This window comes from Nannospalax galili, unplaced genomic scaffold (assembly GCF_000622305.1).
Source record: "Nannospalax galili isolate Female #2095 unplaced genomic scaffold, S.galili_v1.0 scaffold2046, whole genome shotgun sequence".
In the NCBI taxonomy this organism is placed as follows: domain Eukaryota; kingdom Metazoa; phylum Chordata; class Mammalia; order Rodentia; family Spalacidae; genus Nannospalax; species Nannospalax galili.
Window position 1 is genome coordinate 299,920 of NW_008354294.1, and position 12,619 is coordinate 312,538.

The following is a 12,619-nucleotide window of genomic DNA, read 5'->3' on the forward strand; positions in this document are numbered from 1 at the left end:
TTCTTTATCTATGTTATTTTTTATTTTATTTATTTATTTTGTCTTTTGAGACAGGGTCTCCCTGTAACCCCAGCTGTCCTAGAACTCACTATGTAGACCAGGCTGGCCTTGAACTCACAGAGATCCTCCTGTCTCTGCCTCCCAAATGCTGGGATTAAAGGTGTGCACCACCATGCCCTGCTCGTTTCTTCATCTTTAAGACTATACCCTGGGGCTGGAGAGATGGCTCAGCAGTTAAGAACACTGGTTGTTCTTGCAGAAGACCCGGGTTTGAATCCCAGCACCCACATGGCAGCTAACAACTGTCTGTAACTCCAATTCTAGGGGATCTGACAGCCTCTTCTGTCCTCCGAGGGCATTGCACGATATGGGTGCACTTACCTACATGCAGGCATAATACTCTTACACATAAAATTAAAAAAAAACAAAAACAAAAACAAAAGACTATACCTCCTTCTGGGGGGTGGGATGTAGTTCAGTGGTTGAGCACCTGCCTAGCAATAACAAGTTCAAAGCCCCAGGTTCTAGTCCCAGCACTGGAGAGAGAGAGAGAGAGAGAGAGAGAGAGAGAGAGAGAGAGAGAGAGAGAGATATCTCACCCCTTACCTTAGGACTGTTGTAGTTTCTAATTGGTATATACCAAGGTCTCAGTCCAGTGACTACACAGGGAAGTTAGTGAGGAATGAGAGAAGGCTGGATTTTGGTCCTTTGCTCTCGAGAGCTGTGACTTGTCTGGGCTCCTCTGTTAGCACAGTCATGCGCAGGACAAGGGCTCCCTTACTCTAAGTGACTGTAATTGTCCCTTTCTCCTCAATTCAACTCTCATGCCAATCCTTCCTGTTGCTTTGACGGGAGCCTTACAGTTATTGGGGAGCTCCTTCAATTTCCTCCCCTCCTTCTACACTCACAGAAGGTCCTCTCCTTCTAGCCTAGGCCTCTGGTCCAAACAGACCCCTCCCCTGGCTTCCTGGATCCCATCCCCCACTCTTTTCTCTCTTGGTGGCACCCTCAATCTTCCTTCCATTGTCCCTTTGTCTTCTAGAAATAACCATGGTCAGTGCTCTCTTATCTGAAAAAACAGTCCAATCTGCTCTTGACTCTCTGAGGGCTGCCTTCTGTTCCTTGTCTATCCCCCATCTTCCCTCCCTCCTATTCCCCACCTCCACCTGCTCTGGCTCACTACTACCCCACCTCTACAGGGTTCCTCCCAAGGGTACTGGTGACCTCAAGTAGTCTTCTCCATAGCATCTGACACTCTGGCCACCCTGCCCCAAGGCTGTCTTCTCTATCAGTTTCTGGGCAGTCTCTTCAGTTCCCCTTCCCATTTCCCCCAAACTCTCTCAACCTCTTCAACTCTGCTTCCTCCTCGTCTTCCCTCTCTTCCCCAGTTCAGTTCCCAGCACCCTCATGGCTAAAACCCTTCCTTAATTCCAGTCCCAGATGATCCAATGCCCTCTTCTGGCTTCTTCAGGCTTTGCATGCATATGGTGCACTTACATACATGGAGGCAAAACACTCATACACATAAAATAAAAAACATAAACATTTAAAAAATTCCTCCTCTACCTCCCTTTAAACTTTTTTGAATTGGTGTCTTTAAAAAATATTTTATTTTGAGCCAGGTGAGGTGATGCATGACTGTAATTCCAGCACTTGGGAGGCAGAGGCAGGCGGATCTCTGTGAGTTCAAGGCTACCCTGGTCTACAAAGTGAGTTCCAGGCCAGCTGGGGCTACAGGGAGATCCTGTCTCAAAAAGACAAAAAAAAAAAAATTATTTTTATGTGTATGAGTGTTTGCCTACAAATATGTTTGGGCACCATGTGTGTGCCTGGTACTTGAAGAAGCCAGAAGAGGGCATTGGAGCTCCTGAAACTGGAGCTTTCAGTGCTTTTAACTGCTTAGCCATTTCTCCAGTCCTTTGAGATGGGTAATGTCTTACTACATTACCCAGAACAATCTCAAATTCCTGAGTTCAGATGATCCTACTGCCTTCCTCTCCTGACTTACTGGGACCACAGATGTGTGCCACTACACCCTGAAGTCTGTGCCTTTGATTTAATGAGGCACAAGAGTCAAGAACTAGGAAGTTCTTAGGAAGGACCCAGTAAGATCCAGAACATGAAGTGCCCGTCATTGTGCCTGGCCTCATCAGTACCATCTCCAAAGGCCAAGGCGGTGGCTTACATGACTCTGCTTCCATAGTAGATACTTGGAGCAGCCCTGAGATGGGAGAATTACAGCACAATTCTTTGGCTGTCCAGTCTGAATTTGGTCACTGACTGGACCTGACTGGACAAAAGTTGCCTGAGAAAGGCCCTCTAAGCACACCTCCCCCTTCCTGTCCATCACCAGAATATAAAATAAACTTGCCTCTTTCACTTCTACCCCATCACCCCCCCCCCCCCCCCCCCAAGAAGGAACAAAAGGAGGAAATAAAGCTGGAACTTTTTTCTTTTTTTTTTTTTTTTTTTTTAAATTTTGCTTTCTTAAAGCATGAGCTGAGCTGGTGGAGTGAGCAGTTTGGCAATTAAAAAGGCCCAGCAGCTTGGGCAGCGGCAGGGGGAAGCCAGGTGAGGGTGGGGAGCCCCTCTGTCCCTGGCCAAGGGGCAGTAAAGCCCGCACTAACTTCATAAAATATAAAACAAGGGAGGGGTGATGGGAGGAGGGAGATTTGTAAAATACAATATCTTAGGGGATTGGCAATAATAAAAAATAAGGTTCATTATTTACAAACAATTTCTGTTCTTGGTCTCTGTACAGTGGAGGTGGGGATGTTTGCTCATGTATGCATGTGTGCATGTGTGTGTATGGGGGGCCAGAGGACAGTGGTTGTATTGGTCATTATGGGAGAAGTAGAGGGAGCGGCCCAGTGAGTGGTTTATCTGAGAAGGACGGATGGTTGTGGGAGAGAGAATTGAGAATAGAGCAGTAGGCCCAGGGGACCAGTCCAAATGTCTGGGGGCATGGAGGGAGTCCCAGCCACAACAGAGGTGGGGAGGGATGGGGAGAAGTGGGACCCCTTCTCCTGGAGCAGGGGGCGGGGGGAGCGGCCCAGGGCAGGAGTGTGAGCTGCATCCGGGTCAGTGAACAAGAGAATGCCTCTTCTGGGTTCCAGGGGGGTCCGTCCTGTGTCCTGGGTCTCGGAGAGGCCTAGGAGAGTTTGATGGTGGTGTTGGGGCCCAGATCCCTGAAGAGAGAAGAGGTCCAGGGATGAATTGGCTGGGAGGAAGGGATGGGGGCTTTTGGAGGATGTGCCTGAGGGTGGGTGCTGCCTGGGACTCTGGAAAGGAAGGGACTACCCTGCTACACACCTGTCATGAAACCACTCCTTGGGGTGGGAGAAGTTGGGGCTGGTGCCATTGCCACTAGCATCCTCTGGCCAGGTCTCGCTCAAGTACTTGGTGGTCTCGTGGGTGCCATCCAGATAATCATGTTGGAGGTGGTCCTGGGGCCTTGGCTCTGCTGGGCCCCCTGGCTTGAGTTCCCAGCCTTCTGGGGGCTCCACAGGTAGCAGGGTGCCTCGGCCATCTTCCCATGAGCCTGCCCCATCATCATAGAACAGGAGGCTTCGGGAGGGCACTGGGGAGGAAAAGTAGGGTGAGCTACAGGTACCCTTCAGGTGTCCTCCTCTCCCCAAATAGCCTCGTTCGTGGCCTGGAAGTGAAGAGCACAGGCTCTGAAATCTTACAGGTCTGGCTCTGATCCTAGCCCTGATGTTCCTGTCACACTCTCTCCTTTGACCTTGTTGAGCATCGGTTTGTTGTTTTGTAAAATGAGGATACTAGGACCAACCTCATGTAGTTGTGAGGTTTCAATGAGTAATACACAGGAAATGACTGAAACTGTTTAGTAAAATAGTGAGGTCAGAAAAATTTAGTTCTTCCTAAGCAAGAGAGTACTGGATTGGGCACTGACAACTGTTTTTGTTTTGTTTTGTTTTTTCCCTATTGAACTCAGGGCCTCATGCATGCTAGGCCAGCACTCTACCACCTATGGCTCCAGCTTGCTCCTTCTCTCTCTCTCTCTCTCTCTCTCTCTCTCTCTCTCTCTCTCACTCTCTCTCTCTCTCTCTCTCTCTCTCTCTCTCTCTCTCTCTCTCTCTCGTGTTTCTTCTGAGATAGGGTCTCATTCAGTTGCTCAGGTTGGTTTTAAATTAAATTTGTAGCCTAGGCATGCATTAACCTTATAATCCCCCTGCCTCAATCTTTCAAGTAACTGGGATTACGGGCCTGTATCACTAGGACCAGCTGAGAGCTGGTTTCTAATCCTACCACTATCACTTCCTGGGAGACTTGGAAAAAGTCTCTTTTTTTCTTCTAGGCTAGTTCACCCTACAGAGAAATCAAGGGAAGGAATATGAATATTTGTTGGATGTAGGTGTCAGGCATTATATAAGGCCCTTAAGCTTACAGCAAGTTAAATCTTATGTATAATATTGGGAATGAAGCTATTTTTAGCCCTGTTTCCCAAAGCTGGTCATCAAGGGTCTAGGCAATTGGGTAAGCTGTCCCATACTGTCCTCCATGAAGAGAGGATACAAACCCAGGTCTGCCTGACTCCATGGTCTGCTGCCTGCCTCCCAGCTTCCCCTGCAGGATCTAATCTATGGGAAAGGCCACCCCTGGCATTGTGCAAAGTCACAGCTCCGGAAGCCAGACTGCTCAACAAGCCATCTCTGTCCGGAGACATGCCTTCTGCCCTGCCCTGCCCTGTCTTGCACTCACGCCAGGGGCTCATTCACTCCCTGTCTTCCCTCGCTGTCTTTGTCCACCAGCCCCGACTCTGCAGTGCCCACTTTCCTTTCCTCCAGTCTTGGATAGCCTTGGATAACCAGAGTGTGGATGTGGCTCTGGGACCTGCCAGCCCTGTCACAGCCCTCCTTCTTGCTCCTTTTCAGACCCACTTGTCCAGGGAGTGGCTTCCTTTTAGCCCTCCCCAACTCACTTCCTCCCGCCAGATTCTCAGGGTCTTGCTCACCCTCCCTGCAGCATCCCTCTCCAAACTCACTCCTCCCTGCTCTCCCCTCTCTCTGCCTCCCATCTGCTTCCTCTTTTTCTTCTGCCATGTCAGATTTATGCTTCTGGTATATGAAAGATGGTCTAGAAGTCCCTCCACAGGTCTACCTGAGTGTCTGCCTCTGATTGCTGTACCCTCCACTGCTTTTGTGTTTTTGTTTTGAGACAGGGTCTCCCTGTAGCCCCAACTGGCCTGGAACTCCCTTTGTAGACCAGGCTGGCTGCAATCTTACAGAGACTCACTTGCCTCTGCCTCCCAAGTGCTGGCATTAAAGGCACAAGCCACTGTGCTTGCCCAGTTAAAGAACTTAAGATACACAGCCTAGGTCACAAAGTTAGCAAATGGAAGTGCCAGCCACAACCGACTCTGAGGGTCTACATTCCAAACCCCCCACACCTCATAGACCCCGACTGGGATGACACAGATGACACATACCTGAACCCATGCCATGACCACCCTTACCAGGGGTAGATGCTCCCAACAGAGACTGTCTCCTTCCTGTGGGTCCTGTGTACCTCAGAATCTTTCTTAACACTGTGTCAGGCAGTCTCTACCACCACATTAGAAATGGCTGAAGAGCTGAAATTCATTTGCTATTCCAGGACTGAAATACCGACAGTGCTTAGCTAATGCACCTAAACTACTGCCACCCTCATACATGGAAGTTAGACCTGGAACATGTCTGTTATGCCTATGCCCACCTCCTCCAAGCCACTCCAGACCCACCCAGAGAGGCAGTCTGGTCTTGATTCTGCTATTAACAATGAGTAATTCATAGACCCTCATTGGGCCTCAGTTTCCCCTTCTGCAAAATGAGGATATAGAATGAGATGGTGCCAACTCCAAACATGGCTCCTTTCTGTGTCCAACTTCCTGGAAACCCAGAGGTTGAGAGGTACTCACTCTGACTGGCTGTGTAGACACTGTCGGCTGTGATAGGGTCTTCCTTCACAGCCTTGGAGCTGGAGGAGAATTCAGGAAGGCAGGGCACCAGGGAGCCCAGCACCAGAACAAAGCACAAGGCCGCCACCTGGCAGTGAACAGGGCAGCCATCAGATCTGGGGCAGGGAGGGCTGCAAGGTTGACCACCCCCAACACTCCTCACCCCAACCCATTGGATGCAAGAGGCTCAGTGCTTTCCCAAGAGGGTAGCCCCAGAGCCCACTGCTCCTAGAAATGGGATTTCTTGCCCTCAGAGAAGCAGGTGAGGGCTGCTAGGTCACCCCAACCCAACCCCACCTCCTCTGCATCTAGGAGGTGCAGAAGGTAGTGCTAGAGAGAAGAAGGAAAGGTCAGTGTAGTTCTTACCTATGGGGTGGAGAAGTCAGGAAAGGAAGAAGTGTGTGTGGGAGTGCAGTTGTGACCTGGGAAGGGGGACCTATCGTTCCACCACATTCTCAGACCAAGCCCCAGGAAGATTAGCCAGAAGGAGGAGCTAAGAGTCCTGGGGTGCACAAACAGTACCTGTCCTCAGGATCTCAGAGGCAAAATGTGCTCAGTTGGGAGTGACTAATAGAACAGAGTCAAACAGCTGGAGCCTACTCTGGGCATCCTTTTGGTTTTTTGGGGTTTCCTTTATCTTTTCTTCATCACCCAGTCCAGAAAGAAACACACCCATCCCTCCCTGAGTCTGCAGGGTCTGCAGAAGACACTTTTCCAAGGGCCTTCACTGGCATCACCCACACAGGTGTTAGAACAGGCCAGGCCAGGTCACCAGCCCCCTCGACTCTGCTCTCACTCCTACAGGGTCAACCTTAAAGAGAGCTGTCTCCCTGTGGCTCTGTGCTGGGGAGCAGCACCTACCATGAGACAGGTGCCTGTCTGAGTGGCTGCCATCTTGTAAGGTCTGGAGATCTTGCTGGTGACCAGAGTCTGGAGTTTCTGCAGCTGCTGGAGCAGGGTTCTGAGGAGGACACAGTAGTCACCAGGGAGGATCAGGCACAACAGCCAAGTCTGTGTTCAGGCCTCTCCTTAAGGGGACCTAGGCTGGTTCCTCACTGGGCCTGAATGCTTAGGTGCCCATTTCTATCAAGACATAAAGGGTCACTTCATGCTTGGCTCTTCTGCAGTGTGGCTTGGCACTCTGTGGCCTGCTTTATGGGTACCCCACAGGAATCTTAGGGCTGGCCTGAAATACTCCTGACTCAAGAGGAACTGGAGAGAGGGGGCCTGGCTCTACCCAGGTAAGGCTGGACTTCTTTTTCTTATGAAACACTACCACAGACACAGTGAATTTCTTCCTTTGCACCCCGTGGCACCCCAAGCTGACAAGGACACTTGGAAGTGCTTGGTGTGTGCTATTGTTTGTGTTAATTTTATTGCTTTTTTTTACTATTATTACAACACCTATAATATTTTAACTCTATTCGTGAATTTCCAGGTCAGTCTCCATTGTTAGTTGTGGACTCACTAAGGGTAAGGATTGGACTTCACCCAACATGGAATCCTTTGGGTACACATAGAAGTGAAAAGTGGTTTAATCACTGCACTTCTCCAAGCTGGGTTCATGCAGTTCCCAGAGTGAACAGCAGGTGGCGAAATAGCTTTCTGCCTTAGGGGAAGAGTTAAGCAGATGAGGTTGGAAGGCTCCTCTTCCAGCCCTGAAGGGGGTGGGGCTGCGGGTGGCGTCGCGATTCCTTAGGCCAACCAGGGTAGTGGCTGGATCCTGCCACCAGAGCTGGATTAGAAGGAGGGAAAGGAGGAAATAAAGCCAGGCACTCGCAAGGCAGGAAGAGAAGCATGCTAAGTTCCAGGCCAGCCTGGGCTACTACATAAGGAGATCAAGGCTGGGCAAAACAGCAAGACTGTTTGAAGAAATAAGGGCTTGGGTCGGAGGATTAGGAGTTCAAGACCTGCCTCAGGGACATAGTGAGTCTGAGGCCAGCCTGAGTTACATAAATTATTATTCAAATAGTACACAGGGACTGGCGAGATGGCTCAGAGAGTGAAGGCACTTGCCTCGGAGCCCTGACCCGAGTTTTATCTTCAGGAACCACATGGTGGGAGGAGAGAACTCCCAAAAGCTGTCTACTAACCTCCACAATGGGCCATGATGTGCACCCCTCCCCAATAAATAAACAAATGTAATTTAAGAAAACCTTTTTAAGGACTGGAGAGATGGCTCAGCTGTTAAGAGCACTGACTGCTCTTGCAGAGGACCCGGGTTCAATTCCCAGCACCCACATGCTGGCTACCAACTGTCCTTAACTCCAGTTTCAGGGGAATCAGCAGCCCTCTTCTGACCTCCACGGCATTGCACGACATGGGTGTACTCACATACATGCAGGCAATACACTCATACACATTAAAAAAAAGAAAAACTTTTAAAAATATGAATAGGCAAAAAATTCAAAAGAAAACAAGAGAGTATAGCACAATGGTAGAGCATTTGCTTAGCATGCACACACTGCAGATTATGGCCCAGCAAGTCTGAGGAGAGTCCTGAAATTTTGCATTTCTTACAAGTTCCCAGGCCACTCCTCCTTGAATAGCAAGGATCAAGGCCAGTGGTTCTCTCCTGATTGCATCCAGGAACACCTGTAATTACAGGTGCACACCTGTAATCGCAGCACTTGGGAGTCAGAGACAGGGGGATCAGGAGTTCAAGGTTGTCCTCAGTTACTTATTGAGTTGCAGGCCAGCCTGGGCTACATGAGAGTGTCTCAAAACCAAACCAAACCAAATCCACACAGATTGTGGGGCCCTACCTCTTGAGTGTCTGATTCAGTAGACCCAGCTCAGGGCCTGAGAATAAACATTTGTAACAAGTTGAGAGTAGATGCTGATGTTGTGGTGCTAAGAAACAAACTAGAAAGTTTCTGCCTTGAATAATCTTACTTGAGCATCTCACCAGCCCTAACAGGTATCTAGAGTTATGTGCAAGTAAAGAGTTCATTTTGGGGGTATCACCCTAACTGGGTTATCTCTCCTCTCTCCCACCTCCCAGAGCTAGGCATTGGCTGCAGTGGGACAGGTGGGATGCTGGGGATACCACTCACCTGTTGGCATTCTCCAGGGTCTCCACCTTCTTCCACAGCTCATTGTTCTCTGATGTATATGTCTCCACCCTGGAGTGGCCAAACAGGCACAGGCTCGGGGCATACCCTCCCAACTCACTTACCCTGCAGCCCCTGCCCATCATTACCCCACCCAACTGCCTTCAGCCAGGCCTCTGGCCATGGACAGCACTCCAGGCTTGGGAGTGGGGCCCTGGCCACCCCTTCTGGAGCTCTTACTTCTTTTCTAGACACTCCACATATTCCTTCTTCTTACGGCGGCTCTCCTGGGCTGAGATCTTGAGGGAGAGGTCACAAAACAGGGGTTACCATTTCCATGTATCCACTTCCTGGGCAGCCCCCAATTTTGGAGCTGACATTACCAGGGAAAGAGAGGCCATCTCCAGTAGAAAGGTCCCCAGGTACCACAGGGTAGAGTGGGGGTGGCTCCCACTTTACCTTGTTCTTGATTTTTCTGCGCACCCTCTTCAAGGCCTTCTCCTCGGCTTTAGTGAGGGGGAGTTTGGTGGGGATGGGGTACCCCTCTGCAATCAGGGTTCGCTTCTCCTCTTCTGTCAGGAGCAGTGGCCCAGATGTCCCCTGTAGTTTCTGAAGGAACCATTCATTTCTGGGTTCAAATGCAAATTCTACCATAGACTATTTGTATAGTATACTCAACTCTCTGAGCCTGTTTCCCCTTGGAAAAGGGGAAGGATCTGAGTTAAATCCTGTACATGCATCAAGTGCTAGAATGGGACTGGGATCCTCCCTCCCTCATCCCACCCCAGATCCACAGCCTCAAATCTTCCCTGCCCTCCTAAACAGCACTCCCTTAGGCTCCTCCCCACAATCTCCATTTTGGAGACTCCACACCCACCCAGCATCCAGGGTCTGCTCTTTGTTGCCTGTGAAAAGTGCTTTTTGAAGGCAGCATAGGTCACACCACTGGAGCTCAAGATGGTCATCCTGGCTCCACAGCAATGTGGTTTCAGGGCCCTCTTGGGCCTTGTCTCTCTAACTTAGATTTCCATTCATCAGGAGGCAGGATTAAAAATGTCTTCCTCCCACCTGCCAGACAGGCACCTCACTGAAGTCTGATAAAGTATTAGACTTGGGGCTCCCTGTCCCTCTGTACTGGTCAGGACATTGGTTGGACCTACTCAATTCCTTGCCTTCAGGATCAGTCACCCCCAGTTCCTTACATGAGGGGCAGTGAGGAGCGGAGAGGTGGAGATGGCTGTGGAGGCGCGGGCCATGGGCCGGACAGGGCTGGAGGGAGGCAGAGAGTGGGGACTCTGGGAGCCGTCGCTGTCGCTGCCATGACTGCTGGGGGGTGTTGGAGGCATCTGTACCAGATCCTCTGGGAAGAATGAGGAAAGAAGGTTAGTAGGGATGCCCCCAGCTCTGCTCTGACATCATGAGTTCAATCAGCTGTGATATTGAAGGAAGTGGGCTGCCAGGTCCTTGACCTCAGCTGGAACATCAGAAGGCCCTTTGTAGAGTTAGAAAGACAGCTGACACCCCAGAAGATGATTCCTGAGCACCGCTTGCCTCTCACAGCTCCCTGCAACCTTGATGTGGATCCCCAGCCTGCACAGTGTTAAGGTTCAGATAGCCCTGCCCCCTCACCAACAGGATCCCAAGGACTTCTCATGCTCCTGAGAAAAGGGACTTCTCATGCTCCTTGGTCTTTGAAATCAAGAGAAGCAGATTTTTCTCCACTGTTTGGCCAACACAGCAGGCTTCCCCTTTGATCTCTAAAGAGGACATGTTTTAACAGTCCCGCTCTCCCACTTCCCCCCACCCAACTTTAAAAAAAATACATCTTCCCACCTTCTGCAGGAAGCAGAAATCTCCCTTTTTTAAAAGACCCCAGCTCAAGTCCTCCACCCTTGGCTCTGAAGGATTCAGGATCCTGTACAAGTATCCTGCTTTACTTCTATAAACCCAGAGGTGACTAGGGTCTCAAACCAGACCTATGGGGCTCAGGCTGACCAAACAATATCTTTCCTTTTCCTTTCTTTGCTTCCAAAACATTGATTCAATTTCAGGGTAATAGGATGGCAGGTGTTGGGATTTCAGCAGAGCAGCAAGGATCAAGACTTCTCCTCCATGTTCCCTCTGTGGCCCTAACACTAGGAAGATTGACACTCTGCAAGTGTCAGAAAGAGGTGACTGAGAGGCTCAGCCTCGAGCGTAGATGTTGAGCAGCTCTGGGGATGGCACAGAATGCTCAGGTAGCTCCAAGTGTGGAAACCGGGGCTCCATGACTGTGAAGTACAGGGACAGGGCTGCATCCTCAGGGCTTGGCACAGGTTGGCTCCTGCAGTAGTCCTCTCGCCTTCCTCCAACACTTGACTCTTATGGACACCACTCTGCAGAGAGTGCTGGACTTGGAATCTGACTGTCCTGTCTCTGGAACATGTGACCTTAGTGATGTTTACTAACCTCTCCCAGCTTCATCTCCCTTATCTACTGAATAGTTGAAATGACTCTGCTCCAAGTCATGAGGATACAGTGGACCAATATGCATGGAAAATGCTTTAGAACTTGCACACTACAAAGTAAGGTATTTTAACATCTGTATTCTGGCTTTTCTCCAATGTGTGAGCATCTATGATACCTTATGCATATTTCCAGTCTTGTACTTAGCCCAGTGCCTGATGTACACATACTAGATGATGAATAAGTTTTTGATAAATTAATGGTTGTTTCCCTTTCTTCTGGTAACTCCCAGAGGCTGCCTATGTCCCCTTTTCCCCATCTGGTCTGGGGATGAGCTGTAAAAGTTCCCTGTGGATTTACCATCTGCACACCCATGTCACTGCTGAGTAGTTGGTAGTTTGTGACTTTGGGAACCCTGTGACTTTGGGAACCTTGGGTGCAGGGGTTGCTTTCTCTCTCTGTTTTCACAGTACTTGGGACTATTAAGATGGTGCCCAGCGAACTCTTGTTGGATGGATGATGGATGGATGAGTGGACAGATGGTTGACTGTGTGTATGGATGTGTAGGTGAGTGGATGGATGAGTGGATGGATAGATAGATGAGTGGACAGGTGGGTGAATGAATAAATGGTTAGTTGGGTGGATGGATGGATCAGTGGTAGATGGATGGGTAGGTAAGTGGATGGATAGATGGGAAGATGGATGGTAAATGGATGGGTGGGTAGATAGATAAATGAGTGGATTGATGGACAGATGAATGGGTGGATGAATGAATGCACGGGTGATAGGTGGATGGATGTGTGGGTAGATGAATGGGCACATAGGTGGATGGATGGGTAAATGGGTAGATGGGTGGATGGATAGATGGGTAGATGGGTGGATGAGTAGGTGGATACATGGGTAGATGGATGGACAGATGGGTGGAATGGTGGATAGATGGATGAATGGATGGTTGAGTAGGGGATGGATGGATGGGAAGATGACTGCTGACTATAAAGTGGATTTCAGTTAGCGAGTGTATTGAAGGAGGATCAGCAATGGAGTGAAAAGATGTTGGTAGAGTGATGGCAACTGAAGACTGAGTAAGGGAGGAATGGAAAGAAAAGGGGGGTACAGATGGATAGAGTGGAGAGGTTGAAAAGGAGAGAATATTTGGGGGAAG

At 49.7% G+C, this 12,619-nt stretch overlaps 1 protein-coding gene across 1 annotated transcript in view; it reads right to left on the bottom strand.

Moving 5' to 3' along the window:
- Window positions 1-2,446: 2,446 nt before the first annotated feature.
- Window positions 2,447-12,619, bottom strand: part of Creb3l1 (cAMP responsive element binding protein 3 like 1) — a 43,965-nt gene continuing 33,792 nt past the window's right edge. The window contains exons 5-12 of the mRNA XM_008851586.3: window positions 10,215-10,372; window positions 9,472-9,621; window positions 9,253-9,311; window positions 9,016-9,084; window positions 6,821-6,920; window positions 5,921-6,047; window positions 3,313-3,580; window positions 2,447-3,188 (exon numbers count right to left, since the gene is read on the bottom strand). Coding sequence (XP_008849808.1) covers window positions 3,152-3,188; window positions 3,313-3,580; window positions 5,921-6,047; window positions 6,821-6,920; window positions 9,016-9,084; window positions 9,253-9,311; window positions 9,472-9,621; window positions 10,215-10,372 — 968 coding nt within the window. The 3' untranslated portion in view covers window positions 2,447-3,151. The remainder of the gene's footprint in view (window positions 3,189-3,312; window positions 3,581-5,920; window positions 6,048-6,820; window positions 6,921-9,015; window positions 9,085-9,252; window positions 9,312-9,471; window positions 9,622-10,214; window positions 10,373-12,619) is intronic.